The sequence below is a fragment of the Pseudochaenichthys georgianus genome, chromosome 11 (genome assembly GCF_902827115.2).
Source record: "Pseudochaenichthys georgianus chromosome 11, fPseGeo1.2, whole genome shotgun sequence".
NCBI classification, from domain to species: Eukaryota; Metazoa; Chordata; class Actinopteri; order Perciformes; family Channichthyidae; genus Pseudochaenichthys; species Pseudochaenichthys georgianus.
Window position 1 is genome coordinate 25878691 of NC_047513.1, and position 25654 is coordinate 25904344.

At 40.5% G+C, this 25654-nt stretch overlaps 3 protein-coding genes across 3 annotated transcripts; all 3 read right to left on the minus strand.

Moving 5' to 3' along the window:
- Positions 1-1153: 1153 nt before the first annotated feature.
- On the minus strand, positions 1154-3297 carry smim12 (small integral membrane protein 12). Its single transcript, XM_034094502.2, has 2 exons — positions 3206-3297; positions 1154-2187 (listed from the first exon to the last, which is right to left on the minus strand). Exon 2 carries the CDS (start codon positions 2157-2159, stop codon positions 1887-1889), a length of 273 nt encoding a protein of 90 aa, XP_033950393.1. The 5' UTR covers positions 2160-2187; positions 3206-3297; the 3' UTR covers positions 1154-1886.
- Positions 3298-5860: 2563 nt separating this feature from the next.
- pef1 (penta-EF-hand domain containing 1) lies at positions 5861-11663 on the minus strand. The gene is made up of 5 exons (XM_034095152.1): positions 11576-11663; positions 10449-10755; positions 9000-9155; positions 8009-8152; positions 5861-6975 (listed from the first exon to the last, which is right to left on the minus strand). The coding sequence occupies exons 1-5, from the start codon at positions 11594-11596 to the stop codon at positions 6746-6748; spliced, it is 858 nt and encodes a 285-aa protein (XP_033951043.1). The 5' UTR covers positions 11597-11663; the 3' UTR covers positions 5861-6745.
- A 6264-nt stretch (positions 11664-17927) lies between these two features.
- Positions 17928-25449, minus strand: gjb9b (gap junction protein beta 9b). Its single transcript, XM_034094166.2, has 3 exons — positions 25364-25449; positions 18995-19478; positions 17928-18369 (listed from the first exon to the last, which is right to left on the minus strand). Exons 2-3 carry the CDS (start codon positions 19382-19384, stop codon positions 17941-17943), a joined length of 819 nt encoding a protein of 272 aa, XP_033950057.1. The 5' UTR covers positions 19385-19478; positions 25364-25449; the 3' UTR covers positions 17928-17940.
- Between the last annotated feature and the right edge of the window lie 205 nt (positions 25450-25654).

Here is a 25654-nt window from a genome sequence, read left to right on the forward strand (position 1 = left end):
AGTTGGTGATCTTCTCATGAAACAGCGTGCCCTTATTTTTGAAATAAAGTCAACATGGGTACAGCGTTGGAAACATTTACTAACATGAGGTGGGCGAGGTTAGCAGTCTTTGTTTTTACTTGCGGAAGACCACAAATGTCCCCATTGGCAACACGATAATGATCCCATGGCTATTATAGCATACAATTATGCATTTTATTATATAAGGGTTGAATAAAGTTGTGTTTGTAGTTGACCCATTTTTCATGTTTGCCTTATGGGGCAAATAAATGCTATTTTCTACTATGTTGTTGCTAACCATTGACACATCTCAGACTGGAATCCTGAATGTTGTGCCTTTGTGTTATAAAAGAGGCAACAAACTTAAAGTTTTTGAATTCTAAAAATGTCCAATTTTATAAAGATACGATCTGGAGTTGGTTAACAGATTTGACTGTGAAAGGTTTTTTTTTTTAAGCAGAAATGTTTGTCTGCTGGAATAATTGTCTGTGAATAAGCCGGAACTTTGGGCTTAATTAAGGACTTGTTGCCAAGACAACAGCTGGAAATGTCCAGACTTTGGGAATGGGTTGGTCTTTTCTTTTCTCATTTCTAATCATACCAGAGGCAGAATTGTCCACAGGTCAAATTCCAAAAGGTGAATGAGTTAGCCATTTCCCTATTTATCATTGCTTTGTCTACCGTGTTACCACTCAAATAATGTCCTCCTTGTAGCTACATAAGCAAAGTCATTACTTCCTTCCTTTGACTTTGATGTCACGTTATCTCCTTGGCAGAGGTATTGTTTCACAATCAAGCGGGACCAGATATTTGTCTGGGAAACAATGTTGCTGAAACACAAGTGACAGAAACTGAAACTTTTATTATGTGACTTTATCGGAAGACATCATTAGCTGGAACTGGTGACTAAGAAGATTCTTGAGAGAACATTTACTAATATATATACTAATTAAGGGCTGGCTTATCTAAAGCCAGTTGAGTAGCACTTGAAATGTTTTGGCTCTATGAAGCCTGATGTACTTATATGATTCTGTTTTCTTCAAGTTTGTATTTTGTTGGTCGAACGCACTTATTGTAAGTCGCTTTGGATAAAAGCGTCAGCTAAATGCAATGTAATGTAATTTACTGAAACGTGAGTATACAGTAGCAAGCGTACAAGCACATTTCCTTTATTGATCATCATTTGTTCCAGTAACACCAGACCATCCCGACTTTTTAGAAAGAAGGTATTGTGTAGATTTTCCAAACAACAGGACTAAGCAGCTTAAACTTCCTGAGCGACCCCCCACACTGCTGGCTTATTGTGTCGCATACCATTGAAACGTTACATGAGAAAAACATGAACTAAGAGCTGTCTCTCTTCGCTTCCTACACTTTTATGTTCACAATAAGTCCTTTCTACACATACAGAAAGTATTATAGAGGGATAATCACTCTGACAGGCTTGGAACATTAAAGATATTCCATCTTTGTCAACTCTTGTATCATGTATGTCATTTAACAGCAGGGACCCATTTACATTCGTGTCATAGGACCACATCTAAATATAAATAAAACAGAATACTGGGATACCAAGAAGGTTCATACGTGAAGTATATGAATTATAGTGTCTCAGTTGAGTTATTGCTCAAAGCACGATCAGGCATGCGCGACATCAAGAAGACGGTGACTGGATCACATACAGAACATAAAAGCTATATTTGACTTGATTAAAAAACAAATATGTTTTTCAGTTACCCTCTAGCTCCACAAATAGAAATGTACACATCAAGCTGTTATAGGAGAGCATGTGTATGGCTGAGGTAAATGAGAAGTATGGGCCCTCTGCTTCCGCCTCCAATCTTCCTTCTTGGAAAGGGTAAACGCAAGTCTCTCACAAACACGGGTTAGCTCTCTTGAGGACGGTTCCTGTTCAGAGCAGCTCTAGGTGCGAACTCTAGTTTCTCTTTCAGGCTAACCACCTGAGTGCTGTCCAAACCCTCTTGTTCCTGCAGCTTCCTCTCCTCTCTCTGCTCCAGGATGCTCTTTTGCTCCAGAGGTTTAGGGGTCCCCCTGATAAACCACTCCAGGTGGTAGCCCACTGCTCCCACTACGAAGGCCACGGGGAAGGTGATATAAGGGGCATAGGTCCTTGCCGCCGCCCAGTATAGAGGCCACATGACTGCACTCCGTGATGGCTCCCGAGTGCTCCAAAGAGAGAAGAAATAATTGAGTTGTAAGTGTGTTTTAACATTAACGGTGGATTACAGTAAGAGGTGAGATCTATTTGAACATTCAACAGCATTTATGTAAAGCAAACTTGTGACTGAATTCAATAAAAGACTGTTGCACACATGAAAGTAGGTAGATTGTATGTTCCATCAGGTTTCAAACCATACGGGAGAGAAACTTCCGTGAAATTGTTTTTGTTCACATTTTAAATGATCAAAACTGGTAAGGTTATTATATTATTTGCTTTGAATTGTGTTGAAGCATGGGATGGCTAAAATGCACTGTGTTTATAGATACATGTGTAGTTATGCCACATTCAGGAGTTCAGGCAGACACCAGACCATCTGTCCTTGTGCCTTTTCTTAGCTCCAACCAACAACAAATAGCTTACAAAACTATTGGTGGAATCAATGAGAAGGCACAGCGAAAAAAATAAAAAATAAAGTTTATCTCCGAAAAGGGTTACGACATTTTTGAAGGAGGGTAATGTATATTTAAAAAGGTAAACATGATCGTTGCATTTGTTACCATGTTGTTTCTTGCCGAAATGAAAAGCATTTATTTTCGATTCAGAAAATGGGTGTCGTTACGTCGGACAGCGTATGGTTTATTTTATAAATAAGAAACAACATTAAATTGATGACATTTAATATGGAGTTTGGCATTCCGTCGCTGAACCAAGCCAAAGAATGTCAAGGAAAAGGGCTCGAATGAACTTAAAACAGCATGTGAAAATATGAAATGTGTCATACTTATTTCGTCAGGACTTTTTATAAATTAATAATGAATTATGCAACCAAAGTTTACGTTACGGCGTAAGAGTCTGGCCACAGTACAGACCGGCTACCCTGAATTAACAGTAAGGTTTCAATACGAGCAGTGACACCGTTATGATGAAAGTGCAGCCCCTAGGTTTATGAGAAACAAGTCACTGTGGTGTGTCTCTGTAATATTTCGATGATAACATTGTTTTCTTTCATAAGTCTTCACTCACCTCTAACGTTAGCACGTTGGTGCTGCAGTGGAAATACGTCACGTCCGTCCGTGTGTGTGTTGCTTCCTGGTTCATCTGGATTGGCTGGTCGCTTTGAACCATTGACTGTATAACCAAGAAGGCTTGTGTTTTAGCACCATCCAGTGGTACATTTAGTACATTACTTTAAGATAAAATGCCAAAATATGCATTTATTTCAGGATACACAAAGCAAACCAACAATGTCTCAAACGACTTATGCTGCTGGTTGCTACCAATCCATTGCAACAATAAATATAGAACAGTATTCAAGATCCTTATCATGTGGATCCACTGAAGCAGAAAATTAAACCAGATATCAGACTTCATTCAATCGGGTCCCATTTATAGAATTTCTAAAGTGATTCCCAATAAGTCAATTTAATATATCTTGTGTTTATATGGATACTGGGAAAAGGTGCATATTCCCATTGCTCATCTGTTCGACATTTGTATGAGGCTCAACTTGACTTGTGTCTTGTCTTTCTGCGAACACAGGATTTCTATATGGGGACTTTCATTTCCTGTCCTGTCTGATCCTTTAAGAAGCGGGGGACTGCACTCCCCCTCTATAATATGTGTGTAGGTAATTTGCAATGCATTGTAATGTGACTCAGGTCCAAAGAAGGGAATGTTCACAATCATTAACTTCACTAACAATATGTTTTGATTATGCCTCTTGAGGGGGTAATACTGTATGTTTAGTTTTGTTTGTCAAGGTACAATTGAGAGAGCTACTGTTTAGCTCCTGATTAAAGAAGATTGATGCCACCTGGGTTAAATTGGCCCTAATTTCAGCTATACTCCCTGATTGGTCACAGACAGCAGGTGACAGGGTATTAAATGTTTTGGAGGACAGCAAACTGGTTGGTCTGTGTTGTTCAATATCTGGGAAAATGGAGGGTGCACAGCACACGTGTTTTGTTAACTGCAGAGGACCCTGAGTGGTATACCTTTTGAAATGGATAATGTTCCCCATTCTTGAGGCTTTTCGAAATATGTTTTAATCTTAAAATCGATGCCTTCATGCTTCCCACTCATACTACCCACTCATACTACCATCATCTTTGCCTTACAATCAAACAACCTCAGAAGCATGTGCTTTGTGACTTTACCTTTCAAAGAGAGCTGTGCACCAACATTACATACACATGTTTGTCTTTTCCTAGGAGACAAACAAATACCATCTCATTCTGTGTTCAAACCAAACATCAATGGCAGTCCTCCTCAACGAATACTCATGAAAGGCTGATACATCTGTCATCAGTGTAGTGTGACGAGGCATGAACTGCCCCACTTGGGCGACAAACCTTAAGATAGCATAGCTTCGTTCAAAAGTGCAGTTTGGTAAAGGCAGAGTCACTTTCAGAGGCTTATGTCATAGTTATGGAAGTTTTGCTTTTTGCTTACTTTATCTGCTTATGTGGGATGCAGAGAAATTGAGTACATTTCAACAACCAAGCGGGAAACCATAAATTGCAGCATTGAAGAAAATATGCTACTGTGGTTTCTGGGAAGTGAATTGGTAAGTGTTCTTTGCAAGGCTCTGTATGATTGATGACACTGATATTTCAGCTCCGGGGCCCAAAAGTTTTTCACAAAACTATACCATGCAGGGCGCAGGGCTGATCTATAGCGATTTCAAGTCTGTCGTGGAGCGATGGCCAGTTCTGACTCATTGGTCATTTGTGCAGAGGCAGATCCTGTAGTTAAAAAAAATTGAGCTAAATCCAATTGTTTGAGTCACCTGAGGTTGTTTGAGTTCAAATGACTTGTGAAATTATTGTGATTAACTGCATTCTGTGTGGGTGATTATTCTTCATGCTTCAAAATGATTATTTTAAGCAGTTCCTCTCCCTCTATGCTGTCCATCTTGTAGTTGCCAGGACTGGCATGCGATCATTCCTGTCAGATAAAGTGAAATGTGCTCACCCCCCTGCGGGAAAACAAGACGAGTAGTGCCAGTTCTGCTTCACCAACAACCTTAGCACTGCCAGGATTATTTCATCAGCTCCTGCTTATTAGTAAATGAGATTTAGAGCTGTACTAGCCAAGAGTTTAATAACAAATACAACTATCTAATTAATCCCAATCACAATGTGGGGCTGACAGAGTCTAGCGTAGCATCCTCACTAACTGAAGCCACACAGAGGGGAAGCAGGAGGGGCTCTTGACACAGACTGTGATCAAGCAGAGTAACAGATGGTGAGGGCAAGAAGGCCAGATGTGGAAGAGGAACACAGACAGTCCTTTGCTTTGCCAAACTGTCCAGCAAGGGAAACATTAGTAACTCATTTGGGAGATTTCAGGTCAAAGGTCATGAGTAAGGATTGGACTAGCCATGAAGGCTTTTAGAGAAAATACAGTCCACTTTGCTAAAAACTGCACTTTTGCTGAGATAACATATACATTCTTAAGTGATATCCCTCAGTTCAAGGTATCACAGTTACTGTTCTCTTCCATTTTGGACCAGACAAATAAATCTTTTGCCAAGCTCATAAAAATGTGCTGAATTTGTCTTGGTGACAGTCTAAAGTGGTATTGGTATTACTGCTGCTTTTACACAATGCTTACCCGTACAGTTAAAACACTACATACATGAATGGTTATCAAGCAAGAATACGAACACTCAAAATGTGATATCAAATCATTTATTTGTTTTTGGCATTAAGAACCATTTTGGCCAGGACTGATTTCAGAAAACAAACCTCAGCGGAGTGCATTATGTTCTAAGAACTGGCTCCGTAAAAAGAAGATCCATTTCATTGAGGGGAAATTGGCAAACTTAATAGGAAACACTTGTCAGGTCACTTATCTCTAGACATTTTGTTAATCGACGGTCAACACTGGCTTGCTTGAGGGGAATGTAGCAAAAGTAATAGTACATCATTATTTTATTAAACACGTAGTTCTAGAGCTTTGACACTCAACTTAAAGTGAGAGTGGAATAATACTGACATAATAAAAAGTTTGGCCTTATTTGCTTAATTACATGCATAACAATAAAAAGCAATGCTCAGTGAAATGAGCTAATCATTGCATTGGAATACCCTGCTGAATATTGCTGATGTACATATATTTAAAAGGCTATTGTTTAAATAGAACAGGAACATTAATAATTTGCGAGGGAATACATTTGCAACTCAGCGTAATTATTGTTAGCAGTTGATTGTAGGCACTCTACTATCGGAGCAGAGAAATGATACGAGTTTTCACTTAATATCTACCTTCTCTATTCAAGTTTTTAGAATGAAACATGTGTAAACAGGTACTCTCTTGAATGTCAGTTTAACTATTCAATCAAAAAAGAAACCTATACGTACAAAGTAAAAGCATCCAGTAAGGGCACCTTAATAAATGCGAGGTTTCAAGGCTTTTATACATACAGCCACAAGCCATGGAAGAATGCATTCTACCTGATGTACTGTGTATTAAACAGCAGGTGTTGGCACTTATGGTAGAGCATTAACAACTGAGAAAATAGGACCTGAACATGGAATGATGCAATGAATCCACAGTGTATCACATGAGCCTGGTGATGGCCCCAGAGATGAAGTCCTCATAGTTAAGGCGGATGTGGCCGGTCATGCCCGTGTCCTTCTCCCTGAAGGCCTGCGTCATGCTCTGCAGCTGGGTGCACACCTGGATGAAGCGGTCCAGCTGGATGCCGGCTCTTCCACCTTGCACGGTGAAGCGCTGCACCAACGTCTCCGAGAACTGGGGGCTGAGGTTGTAGCCCATCTGAGCGAGCGCTAGGGACAGGAGAGGGACAGAGGAAAGAGAAAACAAGTGGATTTTAGTCATTTCAACATTGATGGAATAATTGTAGAAGACAGCTGTCCCCAATAGAGTGGTGCAGGAACGAGTCCTAAAACCCGGAGTCCACTTCCGGTTCCCTCGTCTCAGAGTCAATGGGTTTTTTGAACATGTTTTTGGAAAATAGCTGGAAATAAGGTCTGTGTTTGAAACCCATTTAAGAGACAGCTCACGTTTTGTTCTACGACATTAAATACATCAGCAGTGACCCCGCTGGTGATTTCTGAAGAGTTTACGTGTCTGAAAAACGATGATTGTTAACAAGTGGCTGAATAGGTCTACAGAAGTTAGTTGTCGAGGACGTTGTACGTCATTACGCCGCACACGTAAACACTCGCTCTCAGTTTGTTTGCCCCTGTTCTGCTTGAAAGCAAGTACCTGCCTCCTGCAAACTGTTCAAACAAACGCTTCAACTTGTACCATTTACAATCTGTATGTTTGAATATGAATCTTAAGTTGGCGTGACGTTGAAGCAGCGACCCTGCTGTAGTTTGTTTATAGCAGTGGTTCTCAAATGGGGGTATGCAGACCCCTAGGGGTACGTTGGAGTACTGCAGGGGGTACGTGAGATTTATTTCATGTTAATGAAAAAAAAAAACATAAGTAATGCATTTAAACAAACTACTAATAGTAGATTAACTACTTTATTCAAAGGTTTACAGTAATTCTGGATAATAACATGGGAAAATAAACGGGGTGCTCTCTTTTCCTCTCCCTCTCCTGACAGCGCGTCCCTCTCGTGCAGCTCACTGAACCTGTAATAAGTGACCCGACAGTAAAGAACACGCATATTTCTTATAACTAGTTTAGCTAGTTCCAGAGTAGATGAAATAACCTTGCGCAGCTTACTTCCGGGTCGGCCTACAAAAATACGTCATCACTGCACCACTCTATTATGGTCATTTTTATTTACAAAATGATTCCATATCCAACTTAATTGTAGCATCTTTAACACACAAACGAGGGTACCTTGGTGTAGCTCCGTGCCACTGATAAAGCCTGAGCGGTCTCTGTCAAATTGTTGAAAGAGCCCCCTCCACCGCTGCATGAATTCCCACAGTGCAGAGAAGCCAAAAATGTCCATTCGGCCCGTCCTCGTCTTGTCAAACATGTCTGAAAGGAAACACACAGCACAGCACGTCGTTATAGTTTACCCTGTTCTTTCAAGGAGAAATGCATTTCCAGAATGTTTCCAGGAAGTCCTCCATCATGGAACTTCTTTTTGAATTTCCTGAAAGTAGCACACAGGAGGAGTCACACATTTCTCGTTAAAGGTAACAGGAAACATTAGTCACTGGCAAACACGATTGGAATGTCCGGATACCTTTGCAGCTCACAAACAACAAGACAACATGACTCAGTCGTTATTTAAGCTGACTACTGTCTACCGGAATTTCTAGTCTATATAATGTAGAAGTAAACTTTACTGTATGTTACCATCAGTTCATATAGGATAACCTGTAATGTGATATGTGAGTTTATGCGCTATCAGTGGGTTTTCTTCTGAGGGTTGCTACAGTATATCCTATTGGACTAGGTTAAAGATCACTTACATGAAGATGACATGTAATCAACGAAGGTCTAAATGTCCTCTGCTAAATTGTTTATTTTGGGTGAGAAAAAATATCCAAACACATTTTTATTGTAATATATATCTATTTAAAAAAGGGACAATGCACACGCGCTCTGGACTTACTTAAGGCAAGTTTTCTGTATCTTATACTGTTGCACTGACATCAAATGATTTACTTCGGTGAACAGTGTGTTTTTTGGTGTGTTATATTCTTATGTCCAGAGCTTCCACTCTACAAACCTTCTTCCTCACCTTTGCTGTATCCATTTAGCTCTCTTAAAGTATTTAACATATTTAAATTGCCTCAAGAAAGACTATTAAAGAATTGAACAACAATCAAACAACACACTGTAGGGCATGTTATTTGGCTGTGACTGTGTGACTTACTGATCATCATGAGGCAGGTCTCGTCGTTGAAAGCAGACCAGTTGGAGTTGACGAGGGCCTGCTTCAGCTCCTTCAGATTGATGTAGCCACTGCGGTCCGTGTCCACAGTGTGGAACCACTGGAACGCCTCTTGGCCAACACCGGGAGGGATGTTACCTAGAGAGAGGAACAATCAGAGTAGTTATTGGATGGTGGCTCAGACGAACTGAAGATGCCCATCACAAAAATAATGTTTTCTTAGCATTCTGTCCAAGCTTGTTTTCCTAGCATACCACTCACTGTTTTCCAACAAGTGGACTAGCTTTATTTATTCTCTTTATTACTTCCCGTCATTCTATTTCTTAGAAGTCAATATTTCACTGAAACTCTCAGGCTTCTTAGAAATGAAGCGGCTGCCTCATTCAGATGCAAAACAATTATTTATTTATTGAGAGATGAAGAGTGTCTGAGAGTCAAAGCTGCGGGCACTCTCTCAAGCAGGAAATTGATCACGAAAAATAATACATCTGTGCTTGACTCAATCTTTAAGCTGTGGTGCTTAGAAAGCACCGATTTAAAAAAACAGTATCTCTAAACGTAAAAATAAAATGTCAAATGTAATTCTACAGCTTAGTACAGTATAAAATTAGTTGATACAGTGTTGGGTTGTTGTAGGAATGTGTGGATAACAGAAAATAAACGTTACAATTGTGTGAGATCAAGGTTGAATTAATGCTTTGCGACAACTATAGAATGTAAAAAAAATCCTGTATCTTATTAATTTAACTAAAATACTGTATAATCTTCCAGTAAATGGAAAAAACAGCAACATAAGGCATCTCAAAGGTTGTGAAACCAGTTTGGATTCTCTTAAATATACTTCACTTCACCAACCTTAGTTAAATAGTCTCAGTGTTTCATAAGGCGCAGGTTGTGAAGCAAAGGTAGGTGCAGGGTCAAGGGTTGAGAGAAAGTGAATGGAGGGAGAGAAAGGGGTGTTAGAAATAATGGTGTAGGACAAGGGGAGGAGTGGGGGAGGGCTGATTGTCAGAAAAATGAATGGGTAGAGAGGGACAGGTGACAATTTAGGCCAGAACCTGATGGGATCTGTCCCTGTGGGGAGTGATCACGACATTGGCTTTCAGGCTTAGCTGCTACGGGAAACCGTGTACTCACACACACAACACAATCTTTACCCTATCTGTCTCTTACTCTGTTTAGCCTTCACTCAGTATTACCAGAGGCATCACTCCAGCCGTGTAATCCTGCTGAGGGGCACAAACTGAACCCTGTCTTCTATATGACGGTCTGGGAACGCAAGTCATTTTCTATCCATCATCCCAGCAGAGAGGGAGGGGAAATGAGAGAGAAGTGATGAAGAAGAGGAAAGAGAGAAGCCACCTCATGTTCAGAATATGCCTGTTTAACTCCCACAGGCAGAAGCCACCTACAGTATCAGCTAAGAGTCACCTGCAGGAGCATGCTGTCCATAATGTCCTCCTTGCGGTTGTCCACCGTAACCCCCATAATGCCCGGCGGGGGCAACCCCTTGTCCCTGTCCATACTGCCCTCCTTGAGCTGCGGCACCATAGCCACCATAAGGAGCTGTTGGTTGACGTGGGGCCCCTCCATGTGGGGACCCTCCATGTGGGGACCCTCCATGTGGGGACCCTCCATGTGGGGACCCTCCATATGGGGCTGAGGGGTGTCCCCCGTAGGGACCGCTGGCTCCCCCGTATGGGGCACTGGGTGGTGGGTGGCTTCCTCCTGGATAGCCCTGCAGGGACAGACAACACAAATCCAATAAGAGTATGTACAAGGATCAAACTGGCCATTATACTTTTGAGATAAAAAAAAAGCAAGACAATAAACTTGTGTACCACACTTATATATCTAAAACACATTGCTTGTATGCATTTTAAGATGCCTTGTTATTATCACCAAAGGCACCACCAAGGATGAATATAAATTGAATTGTTATTTGTATGAATTCATACTATAATATTATTAATAGTGTCATATATGAAGCCCACTGTTGCTTACAGTATAAATAATCAGACAGTTTAATACAGGCTTTAAGAAGGCTTAATATTATACCCTGGAAAAGGGGTTTCCCCACATTTACTTTTTAAATTCAACATTTTTTCTATTATACTTCTTTACTTTTGTGTGCAGGAGTAATCGTTTAGTGAGGCACTTTTACTTCTGCTTGGAAATATATTTTCCATAAGTCAAAACACATGCAAATATCGATACTTTGCTTAGAAAGACTACAATACAATGTACAAAACAGAGATAACCAAGTCTCAGATAAAACGGGAGCACTATAATAGCTAGAACGTATTGTGTAACGCTAACTACAACTCCAGCAATGTTAAATATAAAACACACGGCTAGCACAAACTACTAAATGTTATTAACAAGTAGCAACAGCTTACATCGTTTACTCCTATCCATACAGTAGCAAACCAATGAATGGCTAACGTTGCGTTAGTTAGTATTAGTTACGTTACATTAATGGAATACAACAGATAATACAGTTATTCCACAATATTAACATGTTGGTATAATTAACATTGAGTAAAGTATTTAGATACCTGGCCGTAATGAAAACTCATGTTTGACAGACTTCACTTCCTTCAACAAGGTTAGCAGAGAAGGCGGATGCAGAACTGTCCGGCTAAGGGCGTGGACGTAAAAAATACTCAGGCTCGCTATTGGTCAATTTGCACGTCCGTCACAAAACAGCCCGCGTCACCGGCTCCTGATTGGATAATAGAGTGGAAAAGGGATGACGACAGGACAAATAAGTAGCCTCTGAATCACTGTTCCCAGAGCCATCGGCAAAGTTATTCTATCTTTGCTCTCATAAACACTGCCCAATACTTAGTGAGTTAATCACTCAGTGTTATTATAGATACTGGGTTTACTGAGTCTACTTGAGTTTGTAATAGTATTTTCGGAATTTATTTCAATCAATGTCTTACTATTCCTATAATTAATCAATGCAAAATGCACTGTTTTATGGCACAATTTGTAATAGCTGTCATATTATTTCAATGGTTTCTATTTATAAAATATAACAGTATTTAGCTTTACATCCAATCAGAATATACATTTTAATTCCTAGGGTTGTTACAGTAACTAGTATCATTGAGTTTTGACATACCAATAATCAATAAAAAATACTCTAACACTTTTACTCAAATAACTAAACTAATAAGTGACTTAAACCTCTGCCAAATATCTTGACTTGTACACAAATGTCTCTCTGAGGTACTTCATGATGCACTTCTATCTTGTGTTTTTCCCATACAGTATATTTACATCTGAATCAGTCTCATTAGCATATGTTATGCGCACGCACGCGCACACACACACGCACACGCACACACACACAATGCATTTCACTCCAGTTTTAAGATGCCCTCACACACAGTTACAGGAAATGGATTATAATTGTAAAATGAGATTCAAAAAGAACAAAGGACACAGTGATATAGCTTTATAGTTTCACCACAATAAATACAACACATAAAATAGATCAGGCTTTCTGTGGTGTCACTTTCACATGTGTCACACGTTCATTAAGTAATTCTGAATTAAACACAAAATGTCCACATGATTTAAACCGACTCTCGACAAAATAAAGAACATTTTCTTCATATTGTGTTTCTGAAATAAAAAAAAACATAAGTGACTTGTGCCGATTACTGTTCCACCCCTGAAGTAAGTGCTTTGTTGCTTTATCTTGTTTTATGCAATAGGGGGCAGTGTGTTTTTTTTTCAGGAAAATGTATTGCTCTTGATATAATGTGAACACAACTTGGGGTCCAACAACATATCATATATAACCCTAATATAATAGCATACACATACTTCTAGCGGACACTACATACAGTACACAAAAAACACAAATACAGACATCCACACACTCATACACACATAAACCAAATCCAAAGCATATTCTTTACCCTTTATCTTCCTCTGTATCCACCTTTTTTAGGGGTTTATTTGCATGCATTTGTGCTTTCCTGCAGGCATGATAATATTTACAAAGAGCTGCTTCAGAAATCCATGAATCAATGGATATCTCTTTGGTGTAGAGCAGCCGTTCTCCATGGAGTCTGATGAATGCATTTGCTTCCAGCGTCCCCTAAAGTACGTTGCACAGTTTTTCAGCAAGGCCTTTCCCATAAAGCACATACATGCCAACCTTTCCAAATCCAAAAGAGGTAGGTTTGCGCACGGCAAATGTGCACGCCCAAATTAGGTAATCAGAAGAAATGGAACCCCAGTAATTACATGTATAAACCATGTATTTAACATATATTGCATAATTGTATGCATTTTATGCATTTTTCAGAAAAAGTGGTAGTTTGGTAAACAGTGACATCAACGACATGTCTGATCTGTAAAATGCCCGAAAAGTAAAAGAATGGGAGATAAATATCCCAAAGCCTCCACATTTTATTATATTTTTAATGTGTTTCTGGTCCTCTTTCAGTTTAGACAGTGTAGATGAAGGATGTGTCAGGATGTTGAACATTGGATAAAGCCAGGTTCATGTTGATGACATATTAGAGAGAATATCTTTGTGTTGCGCCATAAATCAGAAAATACTGCATTAAAAAAGTAATTTCCTGCATTTTTTTACTGATAAAATGTGATATAAATAATGTACAGGCTTTCAGATTGCTGTAGTTCACTAAACAGAGACATTAACGACATGTTTGGTGTTGAAAATGTCAGAAAAAGTGAAAGAATGGGAGATAAATATCCCCAAATCTCAAAATTGTATTATATTTTGTGTGTGTTTGTGGTCCTCTTTCAGTTGAGACACTTTAGGATGCTTCCGGAAAAGACCAAACACTGGAGCCTCATCCCAATACCCCTCCTCGGGCCCTTCTCACTTCGGTTAAATGGATTCCTTGCGTCCCTCACTTGCGTCGTTTCCCTGTGACTAGTCCCTCCCACAAGGGAAGCATGGAGAGACGCAAGGAAACCACGAGAAGCAGGGAAATTAGTTTTAAAGGGGAAAGGAAACACCAATTACAGTTATAATATTCCGGTAGTTTATTCATTTTACAATGGATATTGATCGTAATATTTATTGTATATGATATTACTCGCCAAAAGAAAATTAATTATCCGCCGGCCGGGTGGGGAATTCCGGGACCAGGCCGCCGCCATTAGGGGAGTCCCAAATGGTGACGTCACTGGCTGTGTTTTCGCTCCACCAGAAGTCAACACAACGTAGCAGATATGGCAGCGATGGAGGAATTTTGCAATGAGATCGACGTTTTGAACGATGAATTTGACTATTCGTCGGGAGATGACATTGATGTGGAAGCATCTACAGTTACCAGGCATCCCATGGCCTATGCTTATGAACCGATTCGGTCGAATAGAGTGGCATACGATCCGGAATAAAAAAATTAAAAAAACACAATGCTAACAGTGAGCCTCTGAATTAGCCCCGAGCGAAAATGCTAACCTATTACTGCACCGAAAATCACTCCTAGCTCCCTTATTACTTATCCTAGCCGCACATCCAACACATCGTTTATGATCGCAAGGAGACACAGAATCTAACGGTGCCCACCTCAACACTGAAAGATACAAACTCGCGAGATTATCCACAAAAACGTACATCAAAACAAGTGGCGCTAGGTACTAACATACGCCAGGCTAACGGCTTACCTTCCTCATTGTCTGGTCTAAACTGGTCTTCAATGGCATTACAACGATAAAAACGATGATGTAGTTAATCCATAGGTTAATATCCAATGGGGCTGTGTCCCCTTTGAAATGTTCTGATAATCTATAAGCAATACAACTGCAATTCCGTTATCTGCTGTCCGCTCTGTGCTCCGTGCGCTCTGGGTCCTGCAATACCATCCATTGATAGCAATACTAGCCTTTTTAGGGCTGTTTTCGACAGATGAGCGTGTGTATGCCAGTTTAATTAGTTGAGCTATAGAACACCCCCAATTCTCTATTGTGCGTCATAATAATAGCTACCATTTAGTTTGGACGCGATTGCGTTAATTAATAAGGTCACACTGTGTCAGTAAATACATGTGTGAGCTAGTAATCTGGTAGTGCTGCAATATTTACCTCTCTCTCGGCAGCTGAAGCAACTCGTTTGGTGGCTCAAACTTCACGTTTGTTGACACTGTCATTGTCTTGCGTGGCCGACGTGCTGGGACGGTCGGTGTTCCCGACTGCATACGTTGAGAAATCGAATATTGTGGGAACAGATCCTGGCTTCAAATCCAATGTTTTGTATTGAACCAGGCATCCAGACTGGACTTTGAGCAGCTTCTCATCCTTTAGTGGCAGCCTATGGAAATGTACTTCTTCCTTCTTTGTATAAAATCCATTTGTGCAGCCTGGGGCAATACAATAAACTCCTGACGACGACCGTTTTCTTGTAATGTAAACTACTGGTGCATTGCACGCCATGTTGTTTGTTATTGAGCTTTGGCCCAGGAAGCCAGTCAGTGACGTCACTGGAAAAGTCCCGGAGCAATGGAAGCGCCCATGGTCATTAGGCACGTATTTCAAAAAGTAAATTCGCGTATCTCGATCGTTTACATTGGAAATAGACTAGATAAATACATTTCCTAATGGTAATATTGTCGCATGGAAAGCAGTTTGAAAAGTGTTTCCATTTCCCTTTAAGAGCAATGGGACGTCCTTTACCTCCGGAGCGTCACGTGAAGCGACGTCCGTTTGTGATGACACTGCACAGCTGATCGTCTGACAGCAGCTATGTCCCTGTTATTTCCACACACATCCCCGCCTCTGTTAGTACACATTTACTGACATAAACATTTGTATCATCTGTTGTAGACCCAAATAAATTAAATTAAATAAGAACTCATTCTCAAAAAAGATAAACGCCATTCTTAAAATGTATAAACGAACATTAGTTGGATTAATATTGATTAGAGTGCACAATAGAAATAAAATAATTGAGAGAAGAAAAAGAGATATCTATCAAAACCCAGTTAGATTAACATTCATTGGATTGCACACTTTGTGTGTTTGTTTGGATATGTAGCAAATTAACATTTTAATAGCACTTAAAGGTGGGGTAGGTAAGTTTCAGAAACCGGCTCGAGATACACTTTTTGTTATATTCCATGGAATGCTCTTAACATCCCGATAGCAATGAATATCTTAAGTGCTTTGACAAAAAATCCATAAAAAATGGCCTACCTGCCTGTCAGCCTTCCATCGGGGCACAAACTTATCTCGTGCCCTCATTGATCATGTGCGCGTTTGTGTGTGTTGGAGGAGGGGCTCTATAAGGAAGTGGCAGATTTTCTCCGGTTGTGTATTTTCAAATTCTAGCGATCTCGAGCCGGTTTCTCAAACTTACCTACCCCACCTTTAATGACTGACTGAATGGAAATGACAATAACTGTAAAATGAAAAAAGCGATCATGAAAATGTTTCCAAAAAATTAATAAAATGATTTTTGACCACTTTGTTGTTCAGATATATCACATATTTGTAACTAAATTATACATTAATTGAAACAAAACACAGAATAAACTGAGGAGTGACTCCCGTGAGTTTCATGTATTTTCTTCACTCCGCTGGGAAATTGCTCTCATGTCAAGAAGCATCAGATCAGTGCATGCACTGCATCGTCCAATCAGTGAGCGATACACAGTAAGGGGGCGGGGCGAGTGTCTGAGGATTTCATCGGAGGATGGTCTGGTGGTCCTCGGTTATAGCTCCTCCATTATCGCTCCTTGCTCCTCTCTCCTCCGGCAAAAATAAGGCCATTGGGACGCTACTCAAGATGGCGCAGACAAATCAACTTCCGGTGAGACCGAGACGGAGGAGCGAGGAAATGAAAAATAACAGAAGTGAGAAGGGCCCCTCGACTCCTCTCTTCCCCTCCTCCGGGACTTGACCCGGAAATCGATCAAGACACGCCATGTTGAAGGACGCACACGGAGGAGTCGAGGAGGGGTGAGGGAGGAGGGGTGTGCGGGAGGAGACGAAAGGGAGGATACACGCGAGCAGACTACGCGGAAGTGTTTTCACTACTTGCGTATAAAAGCCCCGCCCCCACCTTCACAACTGGTTTCAACAGAGGAAAACCCACAACTGGAAGATGAGTGGAAAAGCTTCACAAGTGCTATAAGTGCTCACAGCTCCGTGGGAATTATTATGTGCAATTCATTTCTAAAAGGCTTTCACATTACTATAATTATATATTTATTTAATGTAGGCTACATTTTATACCAACACGGAACACAAAAGCAGGACCAACCATCATACATTGAATTCCTTGACTAACAAGAGAAAGATTAATTCATTTAAATAAATATTTAACAACAAATGGGCCGGTTCTAAGGGGTTATTCAGTTTAGCCCGATGAGAGGGGATACAGCTGTGGTCGTTTAAGAGTGACGTTTGAGTGAACGAGGCCATCCCAATTAATACCCGAAGACTCCTCTGTCCTCGTGTCACCTCCTCGTGTCTCTCGCTCGCATCTTACGGAGGCGGAGCTAATGCGCAAGGAAGGGAAGCGAGTGAGGGAAAGGAGGAGTCGAGCAGGGGTATTGGGATGAGGCTTGGATGTCTTTCAGTCGCCAACATGTGTTTTCGAGACACTGATATTAACGGGGTAATCCTGCAGGACTCAAATGCCTCGTCGGGGGTAACGCTGCCTTTCCCGCAGCGTTACCCCCGGTCTGCCCGTTGTTTCTCTTTCAGAAACACAGAGGACTGTTTGTATGATGCGATCACAGACATGCTGCAAACGGTGTCCGCCAAAAGTCGAGTCCAGTGTCTATGGAGTGTCATTTTGATTTGTTATAGTTTGGGAAGATTGAAAATCGGTAGGGAAAGCCAGCTAAATCGGTAAGCGGTAGAAACATGTCAAAAGTGGTAGACTACCGCCCAAATCGGTAGGGTTGGCAGGTATGAAAACACATTACATTTTCTTAGACGTCACTTCTTCAGACTTCATGTTAGTGAGGTTTTGGACGGAGACTGTAGGATCCACTCTGATTGAACTCTTGGACATAAACTCTGACCTGGGCTTTGCCAGTGGCGTCAATTCGTGATTCTCTACGAACATCCTCTTGTTTGCCTCGTGTTTTTTCTTCATGAGTTTTTGGACGCGTTTGCAGATGAGGTAAACCATCTCACAGATGCACATCAGGATGCACAAAGCAGAGGAGACAACCATGAAGATTGTGAAAATCTTCTTCTCAGTGGGACGGGATATGTAGCAGTCCACCGTGTTGGGGCACGGCTCCAGGGAGCACTTGGACAGGCGGGGCATGTCGTAGCCTTCGTAGACGTAGTACAGGATGTAGAGGAAGCCAGTGTCAAAGCCTGCCTTGAAAATCAGACTGACCTATGATAAAATAAATTACGGTTAAATTAGTACACAGACATTTAAGTCAAATGAGGCAACAATCTATATTCCTGTCCATCCATCCAATGAGAATATCCAGGGGATGTCTTAGTCACTACTGGTCTACAGATGATTATAACTTGCGAAAAACAATGCATGACCTATAAAGATGAACATTTACAAATGTTCAGATCAAAACTCTAGCAGTAATGCTATTTTATTTCAATTTCAGAAATATGTTGGACTGTTTATTTCTAGTGTCTTAATTTCTCTGACTATGTACATTGCCTTGCTTTTTATGATGCTGCAATGCAAACATTTCCAAAATTGGGATCAATAAAGTACATCTATCTATTTAGTGTGGAAGAATGGGGAAACTTGTTTCTGACGTTGGGCTGCAGAAGAAGCTGTCAAAACTGTTTTTCTGTTGATCAGGAGAAAACAAATGATGTATAATTTCTGGCGTAAATAGAAACTTATCTATGACGATTATTTTTGACATTCTAACAACGACTAATTTCAGTTTAGTTAAGGCCTGAATTAATCTGTGGCTGTTTTTGTTGTTGTTGGGCATGTGACGTCTACAGCAATGCAAGACAAACACATTCATGTCCTCAGGTCTTACCACGTACGTCCACCACAGTCCCCCACGTTTCTTCCCAGGGTTGGCGTACAGATGGGTGCCTTTGTGCGAGTGGGTGTACTGCATGTCCTTCTGCTCGCGATACTTGACGTGCCCAACAACCATCAGGGACGGGCATGTGACGAAGATGAGCTGCAGGGCCCACAGGCGGATGTGGGAGATGGGGAAGAAGTGGTCGTAGCACACGTTGGTGCAGCCCGGTTGGGCAGTGTTGCAGACAAAGTCCTTGCTCTCGTCACCCCAGACTCGCTGAGCCGCCACCACGTACACCATCACCCTGAAGACAAAGACCACGGAGAGCCAGACACGGCCGAACACGGTGGAGTATTTGTTGACCCCGCTGATGAGGGCCTCCAACGCAGACCAGTTCATAACTGCTGCCTTCGAGGTGGAGCAGGGGATGGAGGAAGCTGAGGGAGATGAAGAAGCTCCTCAGAAGAGCAGATAGGATGAACTTCTTGATGGTCTAAATAGAAGAAAGTCAAAGTAGATTAAAAAAGGATATTAGTTCAAGCACTTGGAGATGAAAACTCTTTACATTTTGTAGATTATTGGCACTGCACATTTTTCTTTTCATATATTTATTCTCATTCTGTAAAGCAAATATGAAAGCATTTTTTTTACAAGTAAATTCATATTACACTTCCTACAGATGGAGGACTTTAGACAGATTTTTTTTTATAAACGGTGAGACTTGATCTAGTACCTGAGATCTCTTCACATCCCTAACATTGGGTGAAAAAACCAGAGCCACTATCCATAATTCAACACGGTAGTTCCTTTTGTTATATTTTCCCTGCCTGGAAACGCACCCAGCTTTTAAAGTCCACTCAGTTTCTGTTATAAATATGTAGGTGTTGTCTCCTCCAGAGCAAAGGAGATATCATAAACCTGATTTTAAAGTGTAACCCTCCTATTGTCTTCGTTTCCCCCCTTACTTTGGTGTTCACGCTCAAATTTGACCGGTCCTGTTTGACCTGCTATTACATTAACACAAAAAACATTAATCATCACCAAATTTCATTTAACACCCTTTCAAACTGTAAATATATCAGACTACTGGTATACATGAAATACCGCAATAAATATACAAAGAATAGACACTGAACATGTATTGCGTGTGCCAGGTGTGATCCATGTGGGGGGGATGGGCACAAAAGAGCGGGAAATGTGTCAAATTGTTCAGTGTGTGTGTGTGTGTGTTTGTTTGTGTGTGCCAGGTGTGATTCACATGGGGGGATTGGGCACATAAGGGGGGGGACACATCTAGAGTGTGTGTGTGTGTGTGTGTGTGTGTGTGTGTGTGTGTGTGTGTGTGTGTGTGTGTGTGTGTGTGTGTGTGTGTGTGTGTGTGGTGTGTGTGTGTGTGTGTGTGTGTGTGTGTGTGTGTGTGTGTGTGTGTGTGTGTGTGTGTGTGTGTGTGTGTGTGTGTGTGTGTATTTGTGTGTGTTTTATCTGATCCGGATGGTTACTAATTCCTTTTCTTTATGGCGGAACACCATGGGTGTTACAAAGTTGACTAAATCATCCAAAATTCAATGAAAGTGGTGATCAGCAATTTAATATGTTCAAATGTCTACTGTGTAGGATATCATAAAGCCTTAATGCAATCGAATGTAAAACAAAAAAGTTATGATTGATGAAAGTTTGGTCAGATTTGACCCGAAGACAACAGGAGGGCCCATGCATGGGAGCTGAACTTGATGTGTAATATTTGTGGAATGCCCATTTAATGATTTGCACATTTTCAGTGGCTTTATTGATAATGTATTTACGTATAGGATTTGCAAAACCAATTGTGGTTGATTTCACATTTGATAAAAAGACACCACTTAACAATTTAGATTTTCTGATCATATAATTCAATACAATTTCCATTTTCAGGTCAATTTAACTTTATTTTGAATTACCCCTGCCAAGGAAGTCATGATTGAGGTTTGAAATAATTGTCTTTCTGTTTGTCTGAAGGATTACTACTGGAGGCAACAAAACCACCTGCCATGTATTTCACATACATTTTCAAAGTCACAGCAGATCCGTATTTACAAAGAGCAACCGCTTCATTACTGACTCATTATACATCAACGAATGAGTCGGAGCCTCCCTTTCCTGAAAAGACAAACCAATACTCCCAGCTCCATTAGACAGATATTTGCTCAGTGTGTCTGATCAGACGGCCGCGGCCATCTCTCTAATCCCAAATTCATTTTGCAACCTTGATTCTTCAAAGGCCTGTAAAGGGATAGCATTTCATTTGTGAATGTTAAGCACGCCTTAATCGTACCACAGGACCCGTACTCTGAGAAAGAGAGGGACATTTATTCAAAATATCACTATGTGGATTTAATGGTCTGATCGTGTGTAGACTTTAAACATGCCGCTGTTATGGAAACCTGCATAGTTGTTTCTTTGTGTGTGGGTGTGCTGTCAGAGTTGTTTGGCTGCATGTGTGTTCTCTTCTCGTTTTTCTCTTCCTCTGGGGTTCGGTTTTGTGCAAATGAAGAAGAGTTTGCATGCAGGTGTGTGTATGCATGTGTTTAAAGAGATTCGTGTTGAACGAGGGGGGCAAACGTCTTTGAAATACATATCTGATTTGGTTGTGTAACTGTTAACACAGCGAGTTTCTGTTCTGTCAGATAAGGGCTAAGATTTCTCAAAGACTTATTTTCAGCTACTGAGAAAAAAAGTACTTCTCGTATAATACATCTACATCTCATTCTGATGAATGCTCACAGCGAACAAGTTGGATAAGAGTCTCGCTGTCCACTGTTCCATTTCACTTCTGTCTCATCTAATCCAGAGTGTTTGAATTCAGAAACACTTTGCCAATGCTTTTTCGCCATCGCTGTGAAAATATTGAGCTGTCAAATCAGATGTTCTTTTCTCTCTCATTCAGCATTCCTCACTATTAAATTACACAGCAAAAAAACGATTTGCCTCAATGAATCACAATATGGGCTACTGAGAGCCAGACATGTTCAATCACTGCTGACTTTACCTGCACTTTAGCTCTTCTTCTAAATGAAGAATACAACCGGTGGTACAGTATGAATCATGCATTGCTTTTGCGCAAATGTATAGAACATGTGATTTATCAGCTCGATTTATCTTCCAATTTCATACCGAATGCACACATACACAAACTTTGAGGTGACATTCAGTTAGGATAAAAAAAACAACAACTTCAGAGTCAACAGTATATCTTGTCTCAGAGAGATGGCAAAGATGGACCACAATTTGTTTTCCTATTTGCTCTAGATTGCAATGTTGCCGGCCTCGTCTATCTCTTTGTCGTGTGTTTGTCTTTCTCTTTGTTGTGACAGACGAGACATATCGTTCTTTCTCGGCTGGAATCCTCAGGTTATGTGATGCATTTTATTCCAATATTCCTACTTAGAGTAATGCAAATACAGCACTAGTGTATGGCAAGCCAATTTAGCTTTTATTCATTTTACATTACATTACATTACATTGCATTTAGCTGACGCTTTTATCCAAAGCGACTTACAATAAGTACATTCGACCAGGAAGACACAACCTTGAGGAAAACAGAATCATATAAGAACATCAGGTTTCAAAGAGCCAATCGTTTCAAGTGCTGCTCAACTGGCTATAGATAAGCCAGTCCTTTATTAGTATATAAGTGCTCTGTTAGCAGTTCTTTGTTAGTCATTCTATCGCTCGAAGTGGAGTCGAAAGAGATGAGTTTTCAGTCTGCGCCGGAAGGTGTGTAAGCTTTCTGCGGTCCTGATTTCAATGGGGAGCTCATTCCACCATTTTGGAGCCAGGATAGCAAACCCACGTGTTTTTGCTGATGGGAACTTGGGTCCCCCTCGCAGCGAGGGTGCAGCGAGTCGTTTGGTTGATGCAGAGCGTAGTGCACGTGCTGGGGTGTACGGTTTAACCATGTCCTGGATGTAGGAAGGGCCAGATCCATTCGCAGCATGGTACGCAAGTACCAGTGTCTTGAAGTGGATTCTAGCAGTTACCGGAAGCCAGTGGAGGGAGCGGAGGAGCGGCGTGGTGTGGGAAAATTTTGGAAGGTTGAAGACCAGACGAGCCGCTGCATTCTGGATGAGCTGCAGAGGTCGGATGGCACATGCAGGTAGACCAGCCAGGAGGGAGTTGCAGTAGTCTAGGCGTGAGGTGACGAGAGCCTGGACCAGAACCTGCGTCGATTTCTGGGTCAGCTGTGGGCGTATCTTCCTGATGTTGAAAAGCGTGTATCTGCAGCAGCGGGTTGTAGCAGCGATGTTTGCAGTAAACGACAGGTTGTTATCTAGGATAACACCCAGATTCCTTGCAGTCTGAGTCGGGGAAACAACAGAGGGGCCGATGTTGATAGTTAGGTCAAGAGAGGGACAATCTTTTCCCGGAAGGAAAAGCACTTCAGTTTTGTCAAGGTTGAGCTTGAGATGATGAGCGGACATCCACTGAGAGATGTCAGCTAAACAAGCAGAGATGCGTGCGACGACCTGGGTCTCTGAGGATATCAAAAAATCAATTCTTACTAGTAAGAATGCAAATTCTTGATATCAGAAATTAAATTGTAACTAGTTGTAATGTGTATTTCTGATATCAAAAATGCGATTTTAATTAGTGAGATTTGCATCATTTTTCTCATTCATTTCAATGGGAGTTGGAATTTTTTGAGTTCTTGAGTTTTTTATATCAGTAATTCAATTGTTACTAGTTGCAATTACATTTGAACTAGTAGAAATACCAATTCCTGATATCAAGAATTCAATTTCAGCTAGTCGAAATGCCAATTGTTGATATCAGAAATACAATTTGAACTAGTTATAATTCAATATTTATTTATAACTAGTTACAATTTAATTTCTGATATCAAAAAAGGGTTTTGAACTAGTTCAAATTGTATTTCTGATATCAACAATTGAATTACTGATATCAGAAATTGGCATTTGAACTAGTTCAAATTCCAAGAATACACATTACAACTAGTTACAATTGAATTTCTGATATCAAGAATTCGCATTCTTACTAGACAGAATATATTTTTTTATATCCTCCAGAAATGAATAAAAGTTAAATCGGCTTGCCATACTAGTGGCTTTATTAAGAATCAGGAGTGAACAGGTGCCATATAATTGGCAGCTACGGTTAGAAATTCCCCTTTTACACTTAATAAACCCCGAGCCTGTTTTTCAGGTTTCAGGCTCGAAAATGACATTCCCAGAACAAATGACTGTAACGTCACTTCTAAAAGGTTTATATGAATACTTTTTGTTATCAAAGCAAGGTTACATCTGTGAGTTGGATGTAGAAGTGTCAGAATCAATATAGATGTTTCTGTGTCAGAGTAAATTCAGATGGAACATAGCAAAAAAATGTAAATTCCTGTCTCCGCCTAAAGAAAACCCATTACTTATAGTGAAGACCAACCTTGAATGATGGGTTAGTAGCCTAAAAGCTTTAGGAATCCAAATTATAACATATAATAAGTACCCTGTATCAAGATTGAGGCAAAACAAGTGACATTTGACCTTTTTAGAGAGGTTTATGAAAATAAAGTCCAGGCGGAATAAGCTTTGGGCACATTTGGTTCCATCAGTGCCATTTGACCTTTTTCAGATACCAGACTATAAAAATCATTGTATTACATTGAATAATCACTATAGGTATTCATTCCATTCAACAACAAAAAAAAAAAAAAAATTTAAATAAAAAAAAATATTCTTAAAAAAATATTAAAAATATTTGTGTGAGTGTGTATAAAAAAAATCAGGGTCCCCGTCGGCGGGGACCTTCGGGCTTATACTTGATCCTCAATGCAAATCTCCATTACAGGCTGCTACTCCCTGCGTACACAGCTGATACTTGTCCTACAGGTTGAGTGACTTGCAAATACTTTTCCATCCACCAAGTTCCCTATGTCTGTAGTCAATGCTCCCAGCTAACAAGGCAAGGTTGAAGTTCTCTTGTTAGCCTTTATTTCTGTCTCTTTTTCTTCTATCAAGCAGTGCCTGTCTTTGTCATTCGCACATCGCGCCTTTTTAACTCCAACCTGATTTTATTCAATTTTCCTAGGTAACACTTATCAGCCCGAGGAGTAAAGCAAAAGCACGTATATTTTTATTCCTAACGCTTCCAAGTTATCTGTCTTTGCAAATATCATTCTTTTGTATACACCACGACTGAGCTTCTTTTTTCTGACATGCAAGATCTTCACTTATAATAGAGAATATCCTTGCCCTTTCACTGTCCCCTTTCCTTACACTATCTCTTGTCCTCTTTGTAGTATTAAACTGATATCAAACTGAAATGTATCTACATTACATCTATTCTCTTGATCTAACATGTGTTCCTAATACAGACAAAGCCCCTTACCTTGGACACGAGGAGCAGGGTAAAAGAGAAATGTCCTCCCTGGGAAGAGTGTGTGTCCCTGCAGGCCTCGTGATAATGTTACTGACTCTGTAGCACCTGGATGTTTTGAAGGGATTGGCTTTGAGGTGTGGACCTGCTGGAGGAGTCAGGTATGGGAAGCATGGGTGGAGAATCACTAAGTGATACATACATAATCGCACACACTTACAGGGCTTATTTTGGAATGAGCAGAACTGCCCATAGACTTTTTCTAAAGAAAATATGGAAGTAAAAGAGAAAGGAAAGAGAAAC